Source organism: Suncus etruscus, chromosome 9 (assembly GCF_024139225.1).
Source record: "Suncus etruscus isolate mSunEtr1 chromosome 9, mSunEtr1.pri.cur, whole genome shotgun sequence".
In the NCBI taxonomy this organism is placed as follows: Eukaryota; Metazoa; Chordata; class Mammalia; order Eulipotyphla; family Soricidae; genus Suncus; species Suncus etruscus.
Genome location: NC_064856.1, coordinates 67,826,996 through 67,840,506, shown reverse-complemented (window position 1 = coordinate 67,840,506; position 13,511 = coordinate 67,826,996). Strand labels below are relative to the sequence as shown.

General features: G+C 50.2%; 1 protein-coding gene across 1 annotated transcript in view; it reads right to left on the bottom strand.

Annotated features, from left to right (window-relative positions):
• Positions 1-3,712: 3,712 nt before the first annotated feature.
• OTOG (otogelin) overlaps positions 3,713-13,511 on the bottom strand; it is a 76,049-nt gene continuing 66,250 nt past the window's right edge. Inside the window, exons 46-56 of the mRNA XM_049780675.1 lie at positions 13,292-13,399; positions 13,089-13,190; positions 10,988-11,086; positions 9,866-9,906; positions 8,927-9,002; positions 8,661-8,839; positions 7,946-8,050; positions 7,632-7,751; positions 6,443-6,488; positions 4,076-4,155; positions 3,713-3,974 (exon numbers count right to left, since the gene is read on the bottom strand). Coding sequence (XP_049636632.1) covers positions 3,774-3,974; positions 4,076-4,155; positions 6,443-6,488; positions 7,632-7,751; positions 7,946-8,050; positions 8,661-8,839; positions 8,927-9,002; positions 9,866-9,906; positions 10,988-11,086; positions 13,089-13,190; positions 13,292-13,399 — 1,157 coding nt within the window. The 3' untranslated portion in view covers positions 3,713-3,773. The remainder of the gene's footprint in view (positions 3,975-4,075; positions 4,156-6,442; positions 6,489-7,631; positions 7,752-7,945; positions 8,051-8,660; positions 8,840-8,926; positions 9,003-9,865; positions 9,907-10,987; positions 11,087-13,088; positions 13,191-13,291; positions 13,400-13,511) is intronic.

Here is a 13,511-nt window from a genome sequence, read left to right as displayed (position 1 = left end):
CAGAGACAGCTGTACAGGCCTCCTGCCTGCTGCAGGGGATTAACTGGCACCGCCACAGTGTGTGTGTGTGTGTGTGTGTGTGTGTGTGTGTGTGTGTGTGTGTGTGTGTTGAGGGGCACCTGGCTCTCTAATTCAGTTCTCTTTAACTTTTTGCTGCCCAAATTCCTCCCTTTCTTGTTTAAAGGCACATTAAACTTACTTTCCAGCTCCTGCTTTGATGCTGTAGACCCAGAAATAAAGATTGTGGTCCAGTTAACTGGAGGTGCCTTTCTTCACTAGTTCGTACAAGTCAAGGGCCTTCAGAGACCCTGATCTTGCTCAGCAAAATCCTCTCTCCACTGCTTTCTCCTATGTAAGAGGTCAAGTCACGGATTTTTCTATGCAGTTCAACATAGAACATAGTTCAACATACGTAGTTGTCTCTTCACTTCTTGCCCTTTTTTCTGTTCTTGTCAATAGGTTCTGAGTTTTCTGTACCATCTCCTCTTTCTACTAAGAAAAACAGGCTACCCACACATCCTGAGTGATTCTTCCTAAACACAAGGCTAAACTACATTTCCCAGACTTCTTTGCAGTTCTGTGTGGTCAAACAGGCTTCCTGGCCAGTGGAATGTAGATGGAGTGTTAAGTACTCTCCATTCTGTCCCTCTAGCCTCCTGTGTGTGCTCCAGGCAGTCTTCCAGTGCCTGCTTAATGCCAAGTGCCTGGTGTCCTTCGAAAGCAGATGCTGAAGGCTCTAGTCTAGACCCTCAAGACATGGAAAGGACTGGCTACAAGAAACTGGCTCCTTGGAAACACTTGCATGATTAGGATTTTTAGGAGGGTGCTAATAAACCTCGATCATGTTTGAGTCACAGAAAAGAATCTGACCTGGTCTACATGAAAACACAAATGCAAGAGATCTTGATCACCTTTCTCTCTCCCCAAGCAGGACAACGGAGGAAAGCAATGAAGATGAGGCCTGATCAGAAGGGGGGGGGGGTAAACTGTGCTTTGGGAAGAGAGATATCCCAGGGTGGAATGAATAAGTGAATTGATAAGTGAAACAATGTTTGGCCATCTTAAAGAAGTTCCTGCTCATGCAGGTTTAATTGCCACCTGCCTTTCTCAAATCACTCTCTGTATGTGAGCTCCCAAGACCTTGGAGAAAGGCAAAGGCACCGCTGCATGAGCAGGCTCTGGAGAGCTAGGTTTTGGGAAGCAGGCAGGGACAGGCAGCTGACACAGCAATGCGAGTGGTGAGGAAAGGGTTAAGGGGTCCGGGAGCAGGATTGGCTCTGCTAGGGAGAGCAGTAAAATCAGCATGTCGCCTCCAATTTGCTCTGGCCTGACCTTGAACGTGAATCACTCCATCACAATGTCCTTATTGATTTCCACAGGAAGAGATTAAGCCTAGAAAAGCAGGGTGGGAACTTGAGCCCAAAGCAAGGAAAATGGGATGGTTCTGGAGCTCAGAATCCCTCGTGTTTGCAAATATGACACAGGGACTTCCAGAGTAGACACTAGACTCTCAGGTGGCTGAACGGTTGAATGGTTGAATACCGGTTTCTATGCCCATGTGCTGTGTGGCCTCTGGGCTCCCTCAAATTTTAAAGCATACACAGAGTGGAGGGAGGGACTATACCAATGGCATAGATAGCCTGGAGTCTATTATGGGGTGGTTACTTCACATTTCTTTTGAGGGGTAGGACATATGTGACAATGCATTGGAGATGCTCTCTATTCTGCTGCTTCCTGGATCTGGTGTTAGAGTTGAGCCCATTTTCCTTCATGCAAAGTATGAGCTCCAGCCTATTGAGCTCTCTCAGGCCTAACCTCCACTTTTGTACACAGCCATAGCTCTTTGGACCCAATTTACCAAATGTGTTCCAGAAACCAATGCTGCTACTGAAGAGCTAGGGGACCTTCTTCAATCCTGATTTCTTTCAAGAGAATGATACTGATGGAACTATGTTTTCTGGGGGTGAGTGGGTTTGTTTCTGGACCACAGCAACCTAGAAAAAGAGTCAGGGGAGGTTAGATCTCAGGAAAGATAGACAAAATCTGGTGAGATCACAGGTGAGGTTGGGGATATGAACCACCTGTGAGTATATGGCTGGGGTAGAGCAGACCACCTAAAAGGCACCTGGCACAGGTCTAGCCAAGTAGGGTCACCAAGATGGTTACCAAGTTGGATCACCAGCAACTGAGAGGAGATGGGACCAGACCTGGGATTATCTGGCAAGCTGAAAAAAGACCTTCTGACCAGTGTTTCTGTTTGTTTTCTCAACAGCTGAGCAGGAGAACTTAGTGACAAAGCTGCCTGCTTGCTCTTAGATGGAAATGTCAGGGTGTGGCAGTGCTTGAGAGAGGAAGAGCTAGGAGCACTTGGTTTCCAGCAATGAATGAAGAGCCACCTTATGTTTTAATCTGAACATCTCATACAACAGATTGGTATTTTAAATTAGTTCTTTTTAGACCAGATGGGACCATAAAATTAAGTCTTCTTTTCCCAACTGAAACTCTTAAATATATAAGCAAGTCTGACCCCACCAGAGAGATTCTGAGACCTAGTGTCTTCCTGCGGTTTATTGGATGCATGAACAGAAGATAGAAAGAGGTACAAATGACACTGTAAGCACAATAAGTACCATCATGGCGCACACAATGCCCCCAACCCTGGTCCAAGGGGGTAATTCACATATCCACAGATATAAGTGGCTCACAGCTTTTAGACATAGAGCATGGAGGGTGCAGGAATCTGCTGAGTAGTGTTAAGCGGCAGCCTTTCCATGGCTTTGGGAAAGATCAAACATGGTTGTCAGATGCTCAGAGTCTCAGAGCTACAGAGGCCCAGGGCCTACCTTCCTGCTGACAGACTCTCTTGCTATGCCATAAGCAGGGAATCTAGAATGGCCTACCCACCCCCTCAACACTCCTTTCTCCAGAGACCACCTCTGCCATCTTCCTGGAGAAAAAGCACATAGCCAGAACAAGTTTAAGGGCACCTCAAACAGCCCAGGGTGCTGACGGTTATTCCACTACATGTGAGTCATTACCTTTACCAGGAAGCCTGGTTTTTGGGAGGTTAGGTGTGGATGAACATTGGTGCATTCGCTGAAGTTGTTTTTGGATGACAACATTGAGAAAGGAATAGGACAGTCCTGGGGACCTCTTCATCTTGTCCTCACTTCTAGGCCTGACCTCACCCAGGGTAGATGAGGGACACATCTTCCAAGCTTTGGGGAAAGAATCCCCTTTTGCTATCTGCTTATGTTGTGCTTAGAAGAGCCCACATGTTGGCTCTGTACTTGGTCTTGATATCACCCAGGCTAGGTTGGCTTCTTAGGAAAGATTATACTCCCACCACAAAATCATAGTGGCCAGAGTGACAGACACTGTCTTGGATAAGCCCATCCTTCCTCACTGCCCCTGCCCCACAGTGCCCTGGGCAGAGATAAAGAGTTAAATCTCCAAATCCCTCAGCTGTGGCATTTTCCCATGCATGTACAAGAGGGCAACAGAGTGGAAGCAGGAAGGATAGGTGGGGGCTTGTGTTGGTCCCTCTCTGTGTCTATCTGCCCACCACAACCATCACACCCCCACTCGCCAGACATTTGGTATGCCCTCTCCCACACATGAGTATGCACACACACATACACATGCATTCACACACACACACACACACACACACACACACACACACACACTCTCTCTCACACATTCACCTGGGCCAGCTGCAAGCAGAAAGCAGAAGTAACAGAAGCGGTAGAGTCAAACTTAGGCCCTGAACCTCAGGACCACTGGCAGGCACAGTCTGTGGGCTCCTGCACCATGTAGGGCACCCAGGTGGAGTTGGTGGCACAGAAGAGCTGCACAGCACGTCGCTGCAGGCCCACCTCTCGGCAGCACTTGCAGAAGCGGGCGTAGCTATTGATGTTGTAGTTGTAGATACTGGCAGATGGGCACCTCCCATCGCAGGACACCAGATTTACCTGGAGGTAACCAGACCTGTAAGCCTCTGTCCTTCATTGCGTCACCCGTCCGACCCCCAGCTTCTCAGCTCCCTTAGATCCCTCGGTGCCCCGCCACTTACAGGTGTGTTGCTCCTACAGTCATTCTTGCGGATGGTCATGCGGATAGTCACCTTCTTGCAAGAGCGTCCATCCTCTTTACCTGCGGGAATAGGAAATGTGAAGGCCAGCAACTGGGAATCAAGATGGGGCAGTTAGTGCCATGCCAGGCAGCCCACTACCAGCATTAGTGCCCCAGCCCTGGAAGAAGGTAGGGAAGACAGATAGGACTGGGATGGTGTGGGGCACCCTGAGCTAGGCTGATGGATTTGGAGATACAGTAGGCTTCCTCTCCATACCAGCCCTGACACTTGTCTCAGCCTAGTCAGTGGCCCTCAGTGTCCTCCCCTCTAAACTTCCACACCCTGTTCTGAGACAGTCAGTGCTAAAGTACTGAGTGTTCCCGAGCTTATGGGAATCCAAGAATACCAGGCTCTCTCCCACTGATTCACACCAAGTAGGCCCCAAGATAAGACTGTGGTTCTGTGTCTGGCCCACCCTTCCATGGCACCAATAGCCCCTCACTTCAGTGGCTGTTTGCTCAAATAGCTCACCTGGGGCCCTCCTGCTGTGCCCCTAAAAATGGCAATTTCCTCCTCTTTTCTAGGCCTCTTCTCTAACTGCCCTCACCCCATAATCTTACTCTCTCAGTGAGATCAGACTCAGTCCCTTCCCTGGGGGTACCACAGGTCTCCCTCATCTGCCCTGCAGCCCAGTTTTTGATGTGTTCTGGGCAAATAGTCATTCTTACAACTCAATATGGATTTTTAATTACATTCTTTTCTGTAATTGTGGATTTTTAACTATACAGTACTTATTCTTTTCAATTTAGGGGCCAGTTCCAGTATAGGGACCACCAGAGTCATACTTCAAGGCACTGGAGGGATCATGAAGAACTTCGGATCAAACTTGGGGCCTGACACAAGTCAGAGATGTGCCTTACCACTTAAGTTACATTCCCAAACACTATATTCTTTTTATTTATGGTTTAGGGGCCACATCTGGCAATAATCAGGGCCTACTCCTGGCTCTCTGGTCAGAATCACTCCTGGAAGTTCTTGGGAGGCTCTTTGTGGTGCTGGGAATCCAACCTCAGTTGGCCACATACAAAGCAAATGTCTTACCTGCTGTACAATCTCCCTGCTCCTATATTAATTATAGTGCATGTGTCCTTCATGGCACACACAAACACTTCTACCCACTTGTTCTTGTCTTTCCTACACACAGGTTAGCCCTAGTAGGCCTTCTGATGGTTACTATCTACAGACAGGGCTTGACAACAAATGCAAGGCTAAGTTAATACTGATCAGAACTGGGTCACCCAAGTAGCCCAGAGATACAGCTCAAAATGGCTTGGAATCCTTCTTTTTGGCCACTGATTTTCCCCACAGGTAAGTAGTTCCCCTAACTACTGCCCTGCTAAGATCTGTCCTGCTCTGCTTCTAGTAGGAAGGAGAATCCAGGTCTGACCTTGGCCCTCTGGGTCCTTAACTGAAGCTGGCTGAATGCACAAGAGGAGAAGAGTAGTGGCAGCATTGGGCATTGATGGTTGCCCAGAAAGCAGGCAGAGGTGAAGCATACCCATGCAAGCCCAGGGGTACGGCTTACCAGACAGCATGCACTGTGCGCCCAATGATCAAGTGCAGGGAGCAGGAACATTGTCCTCCCCACCCCACCCCTATGCCAGGGTGCCCTAGCAAAAGGATCACTGCTGGCAAGATCAACACAACTGCCCCACTCCAGTCCCCTGCATTTCTGGGGGGAGTACCTGGGCGGGAGTAGACACTAACCCATGGAGGAGAGGCGGAGCTAACAGGGACCACAGGAAACAGGGTCCCTGGGGAACCTGGGGAGAGGGAGATGGATTGCAGATCACAGGGGCACACACAGGGCATTCTGGGAGCATGTGCTGTGGGTTGGGGGTCAGTCAGCCAAGGGAGTACTGAGCACAGCTTCCTGGCAGCATGTGACTGGCAGAATAGGGTCCCTAATTCTAGAGGGATGCTCAGGATGGGGAGCACGGGGTAACTGTTGTCAAGTTGACTGGGGTGGGATGGGGACACAGCCCTTGCTTCCATTCTGCAAAGACTCACAGAGTCCCTTCATAAACAGGACTCCTGACCTCAGGGGGGCCTGTGGCTGGGGTGGGAGTAGCTGCAGCCCCTAGACTCCCACACCCTTTAATGGTCTGTGTTGGGTCAAGTCATGAGTCCACCACTATGTCTATGTCATTTGTCCACCTCTATGTCTATGACAGTGCCTGGTCCTTGCAGCCATGTATAATCCCTCTGAGTCACTCCTGGAGAGCCATCAGCAGAGGTGCCAGTCAGAAACATTGCCCGAGTGCCTCCTACACTCACTGTTCCCCAGCCCCCAACACACTCACTCACATGTCCTACAGCATCCTTCCAGTGATGGCACCACAGAGCCCCCAACCTAGAAGGAGAAAGCGGGGAGGTGGGTAGCAACCAAGACTCTAGCAAGAAACAAAAGGAACCCAAGAGTCTGGCATCTTTCTACCAGAGCACCAAGTCCTGCTGCCCAGCAGGCTCAAGGGCCCTGTCTGTGGGAGTCCTGGAGAGCACATGAGGACAAAGTGGGTCAGATGTTCAGGGCTCTGCCTTCCCAGTAGGCTCCCCTCTTCCACATATCCCATCCTACGGCCTCACCATACAGAGGGTCAGGGAAGGGGATGCAGGACTGCCTTTCTTGGGCCAGTAGCTCTTTGCTCTTAGTTTTTTCATGATTGGAAACAATCATTCCTGGAGCCCCCTCCTCCTGTTGTGAACAGGAAAGCTATAAGTGCACATGGGGTCTGAGTGTGGCCCCACAGTAGGTGTCATCTGTGAGTTAGGGGTAGTCTTGTGTATGTATGTACTTAGAAGTGTGGCTGGGTCTGAGGACATATTTGTCTCCTAGAAAAGACATTTTCCTTTATTTTGGTGTCACTCTCATAGCGTCTCCTGGCTCTGACTAGGATTTGCTCACTTTGGTGCTCAGGGAATAGTGTGGCACTAGAAATTGAATGCAGAACCTCAAACATACAAGGCAGATGTTTTCCCACTCAATTACATTCCCAGCCCTATTAAGGGAATTTTCTTTTATCCAGTGCCAGGGATGGAGCCCAGGTCTTTGGCATATAAGGTCAGTGTTTTAGAGTTGAGCCACACCCCAATCCCAAGATCATATTTCCTTATCTGGCCTTCATTAAACTCAGGGAACTTAAATCAACAATGAGCCACCCAGAGGGGGAATCAAGTGCTTAAGGTGTGCCCATGCCATGGACCTTTTTGTCAATTACAGTGGGCATATCTGCTGGTATGGGGCATTTATGCCAGAATTCCTTGGTGAATGGTAAGTGGGTGTTCAAATGAGGGCTTTAACTGGGGCATGTGGAGGATGGCTGGCAATGTGTGTGTCTGAATCAAGTGACCACGTGAGAGTCTGAAGATGGGAGTGAGACAAGTTTTGGGGGTGACAACACATCTAGGATTGAGAGTGTCCCTTCTCTCTCACTCTTGTACTCAGGTATACCCCCTTCCTCCTTTCCCAGTGAGACCGAAGAAGTCTAGCACTCACCTTGGCACACTCAGTCTCATTGAGTGGGGGGCAGCTGATGGGTGAGCGGACCAGCACAGCTCCCAGGGGGGTGCTACTACAGTGGTGCCTGGCACAGTCTGCAACCCAGGATGCTCCTGGCTGAAGGACCCAGGGGGAGACATGAGAACAGGGGGGTGAGAGGCTGCCTGGTGAACCCCTGGGCACAGCTCCCATGTGGGTCTACCCAGGACCTGATCAGAGCAGATCCAATCAGTTACCTGACTTCCTAGTCCAAGGGATTCTCCCCCCTCCCCAGATCACCTTCCCTGCCAGGCCTTAGAGACACTCCATACCAAAAAAAGGGACGTGGTGCCATTGGGGAAGGTAAAGAGGCAGGACACATTCCTGCAGGCGCCGCAGCAAGCTGCCAGGTCCCGAGGGTGCTCATACTCCTGGTTCTGTAAGAAGGGGTATATGGGGTGAGTCACAGTCTCAAGTGCCCCTGGCTAGCTAGCACTTTGCAACTTGCATCTCAGTCCCCTCCTTTGGGGGGAGGTAGGCAAAGAGGTTCAAGAAGGCACCTCAGTCTGCTTCATCTCTGGCAGGTCATCCCTACCTCCTTCCATGCAAACATCTCCACTACCCCCCAGAAAAGCTCAAGTGTTAGCTTTGGGTCCCCAAAGACTTCAACCAGCTGCCCTCTTTCCTGTGAAATTTTGATTAATAACCAGACCCCTCCAAACTTTAGCTCTGCCATCTAAAAATGGGACTAATTCCAGTCTTTTTGATAATTTAGTCAGCCAAGAGCTAAGTATTGAGCATGATGATGACCTCTCAACAGAAAACAGTGACACAGACCCACAACCCTGCAGATCCAGGAAGGTGTCAAGCATCACTGAACTTGGTCAAGTGCCCCATGCCAGCTTTCTTGCTGGCTGGTCCCCTCATGAATGTCCCAATCCAACCCACTCCCACTTCACACAGAAGTGCTACAAAGGCCCCCCCCCCCACATCTCCAGAGCTCGGGGGTATGTCTGGTAAGCCCACCTCTGACACCTTGCCCCTTACCGCCTCACAGCGGACGTCACATAGCACGGAGGTGGCGTTGATCTGGTAGAAGCCGGTCAGGGGGTCCAGCAGGTCGCTGCAGCGGGAGGTGTGGCACACGCCATCGGCTGAGAGTTCCACCACTGTCTGGCCCGGCTGCATCACGCCTAGCTCCCGGCTCAGACACACAGGGGCCTTCACTGGGGGGAAGGGACGAACATGTAGCAGTGGTCACTTGGGCCCCACCAACTGCCCACCCGGGTCTCACTCCATCCCACTTAGCTCACCGCATTCATATTTGGCGCAGCCACACATGTTTTCGGCGCTGTGCAGAAAAACCTCGTCCAGTTGTGACTTCTCCCACTGCGGGTGTGGAACTATCAGTACCCTGGCTGCCTTGTCTACATCATGGCTGCCTTACAGGGCGGGCAGGAGGGATCCTTGATACTGTCCTACTATCTGGCAATTTCCTAAGCCTCAGCTTGTGGTTCTCCCAAGGTCCAAGTTCTCTCATTCTGTGTACCCACTGAATCCATCAGCAAGGGATCAAGCATCTGCTGACCCTGACCCCCATCATTAGACCTGACCTTATGGTGAGGATAACTGAAGGGGGCAAAGGAGGCGTGAGAAAGGATCAAAATAAGAGGAAGTTATGTCCAGAAAATGGTAATACATCGATCACATTAAATATGTGGTCACATCTCTTAAAGCATTTCAACTGTCCCCAGGGCTTCTGCTCACTCCTGGAGTCAGAGTGTCTGTCCTAGTCCTGCCCAGTGACTGATAGGTTTCATGCCTTGACCTGTCTCCCTGTTGATGGAAGTGAGATAATCAAAGAAGCAGCCTCCTCAAGTTGTTGTGAGAGAGCATGAGAATAGACATGAAAGTCCAGGAAGGTTCCTGACATGTAGCCAGCTAGCAATGAAGATCAGTTGTCTCCAGAGTGTCACCTTCATATACCTCCATTGTGCTGGGCAGTACCTGAAGTTACTTGGACACTGTGCCCAGGGGACTGGTCATCTTGTTCTTCGTCCTCCCAATGAGAAGCACTATCATACCCACTTTACTCATCGGAATGGTGTGGAGCAGTAGGACTTGGGGCAATAATGATTATGTGTAATCTGAGGAATTTTCATAAGATGGAAAGAACAGGGTCTCCAACAGAAGAAGTGGAGAGAAAAAGAAAGGAAAGGGGGAGCAGGCCAGGGAGTGTGGGATCTCCATACCAGGTGGCAGCGGGGCACTGGAATTGTGTCGCAATCACATTCTGCAAAACAGGAGGGGACAGGACCCATTTCACCAGCAATGTCCATGTAGAAGAGCCCATGGACCCTAAGCATGCCCCTGCAGGGACAGCCCTCCCCCCAAACTCCTCTGTCTTGCAAGGGGCTTCCACTCCCCATTTGGGCTGCTGGGGCAATGATGGGTCCTGATGGCAAGATCCATGTCAGGAAATTGAACTGGTAGCAGGGCAGGTTCACTTCAGTGACATGAGCCTCATCTAACATGTTCTAGAACAGATGTGGGGTCTCTCCAGAAGGGATCAGAAATGGGAAATGTCTGGCCAACTGCCTCTCTACATTCCAGAAAACTTTACTAGTCCAAACCTTGCCCTCTCCCCACCCCCAGTCTCAGACCTGCTGAGGACCCACCCAGACTAATCTGGCTTTAGGGTCAGAGAGGTGACCTCAAGGTCAGGAGGTGGAAATCTCAGCCCCTCACTCTGTGAACCTGAACACCTGCAGAGCCTGCTATAAGCCTCACTTTACTCTGTGCTCTGAGAGAGCAAAGTAATGCTGGAAAAGATTCTAATCCTTGCCCATTGAAAGCTTGTATTTGTCGGCCCTGTAAAAGGCAAATCAGGCTTGGGTTTATTTAGTTGCGAAATAGTTGCTAAACGGTTTCTAAATGACATTTGAATCTAAAGTTCACTGGTTCACTGGTGTTCATGACTGAGTAATGATACCGTCCCCCCCCCACCCCCATACCCTACAGCTCTCCAAAAGGATTGCAGATGAAACTTTTTAAACAAAAATCAGGTTTATGGTCACAATTTTGTAGTGAAGATGCTCAGAGATGGAAAAGGTCCTTTTGGGAGCTGAGCACTTACTCTTCCTTGCATGTTATCCCAGGAAGTAATATTTATGGATGCAGGGACAGAAGAAGGACATTGTATGGTTTTGTCTATTAGCTCCGAAGGAATTGAACCTGAGTCAAGTTAACAGTGCCAGGCTTGGGTCTACCTCAAGTGGCCCTAGATCTTGGCGTGTGTGTGTGTGTGTGTGTGTGTGTGTGTGTGTGTGTGTGTGTGTTGGCTTTTGTGAGTGGCATGTCTGAGTTGAACTTACCGCAAGACTTGTAGGGGCAGCAGCGGTCTGGACTCCACACCTCCACCAGGGTGGTGCCCAGGCCACACTCCACTTGGGGGCAACGGAAGTTCTCACAAACTGTGGGAAGGAGGCAGGTGGGGGCAGCTCTGTCAGCTGCACACATCTTGGCATTGGCTTCAAAATGCAGTTTGGGCTGAAGAGGACGAATCACCCAGAGCTTCTTTAGATCTCCCTAATTCTCAAATCCCCTCCAGAGCTGGGTTCCATAAGGATCTGGACCCTCAGAGTATCCCAAGGGAGGAGGGTGAGACCTCCATCATCAACTGGTCAGACGGGGCTAAGGTGCAAGTTCAGTTGGGAACCACTACCCTCTAGAGCTGCTAACCAGAAGCGGGATCATCCACTGTGCCCTGCTGAGCCTGCCCTGCCGTATGCCAGGCCTTCAATTCCCACTTTGATGTCCCTCACTGGATCCTCTTTTCATTTAGGCCTCTATGGCCATTCTCATCTACAGATCAAAGCCAGGATAAGGCACAGCTTTCTGGTGAAGGGAGAGGTTGAGGAACTGGTTTGATTTTATTTATTTATTTATTTTGGTTTTGGGTCACACCCAGCAGCACTCAGGGGTTACTCCTGGCTCTATACTCAGGAATCGCTCCTGGCAGGCTTGGGGGACCATATGGGATGCCGGGATTTGAATCACCGTCCTTCTGCATGCAAGACAAACACCCTGCCTTCATGCTATCTCTTTGGCCCCTGATTTTTTTATTTTAAAAATATACATTGATTCAGGTAAGGGTTATTAAATGATGTCTCCCAAAATTCTGAGGTAAAGAGAAAGCAGGGCAATTGTATACTGCCCAAGGACATAGTACATTTGCCTTGTATGTGACAAACCCAGGTTCTATATTTGGCACATGTGGTTCCTTGAACATCACCAGGAGTGACCCCTGAGCACCACTGAGTGTGATCCAAAAGTCAGAAGGAAAAAAAAAAAGAAATTGTGTTACTTGATTTGGAGAGCTAGTACAACGGTTAAGACCCTGGCTGGGCAGTGCCTATGGTCCCCAAGTACTGCTAAGAGTGACTAATACCTGAGCACAGAATCATGAATGATCCCTGTGCACTTTCAGGTGTAACCCAGGCCCACAACCCCCACTTTCCCTTCTCCATCCTCACTCCTAGTCTCCTAGAAATATAAGAAGGCACAATAAAAAAAGAAAAGAGGAAAGGCAGAGAGAGGCTGAGATCAGATAGAGCAAGGTCACAGGAGAAAGAAGGATGTTGACCCCCTGGTGATGGTAACCTGGTATGGGCTGTATGGAAAAAAAAATCAGGGAGACTTCCAAAAAATTAACACTGGAACTCTCGTATGTCACAGCAGCTCCCCACTCGTTGACAGTTATCTGAAGAACACAAAAACACAAACTCGAAAATCCAGGCTCAATGCAGCACCGTGTGAGACAGCTGAGAAGTGGGGACATGGAAAGACAGATGGAGACGCCTACTCAGATACACAATGGGATGCTCTGAACTCTAAGGAAAGATGGATTATCGGAGCCCAAGAGATAGAGCAGGTAAGGCACTTGCCTTTCATGCAGTTGACCCAGGCTTGATCCCTTGATCCCCTTTTGGTTGCCTGAGCACTGCCAGGTGTAGCCCCCAAACAAAAAAGATACAAACAAGACAATGAATTTCTCTCTCTTTTTTTTTAATTTGGGGCCACACCCAGTGACGCTCAGGGATTACTCCTAGCTCTGCGCTCAGAAATCACTCCTGGTTTGGGGGACCTTAAGGGACTTGGGGGGGGGTGGAATCGAACCAAGGTCCGTCCTAGGTCAGACGCATGCAAGGCAAACACCCTACTACCACTGCGCCACTGCTTGGCCCCTGAATTTTGCCTTTTGATACAATGTAGATGGAAACGGAGGAGTTGGAACCAGGTGTGCGCACTAGATAGTGGGGCTGTGGTAGAAATGGCTCTGAGGCTCCCCTCTACAGAGAACTCCATGTTGAGAGACAACTGCTTGGGCCACCTCAATGCCCCCAGTTTCACTGAAGTTGTTGCTTGCTCACCAGCTGTTCCCTATGCCGCACCAGGGAGACCCCCAAGACTCACCACACTGGTACAGAGGGCAGCAGAGCTCAGTGCTGTTCCTGTCCACAGTGAGGGCCTCTCCCTCCTGGCACTCAGGGATCGGGTCCGGACAGTCACCACAGGCTGGTGAAAGGGGTCACATGGTCACTGCTGTGCCCTTCCAGGGGATGGGAGCAGCGTGATTTGCTGGGCAGAGGTGAGGATGGGGTGGCTCCTGCACCCACCACAGAAGTAAGAGGAACAGCACGTGTCCCCCAGGCGGCCAACGATCAGCATCTGGTCTGGGCGGCAATTGGGGAGTGGCTGTACCTCACACAGGTCCGGGTCACACTCTGGAGAACAGATGGCGTCAGAGTGCTGCGGACAGATCCTGCCAGCCACGTAGTAGACAGGGCTCATAGCTCTGCCTCCACCCACTCCAGACCCCTCTCCATTGCTCTGGCC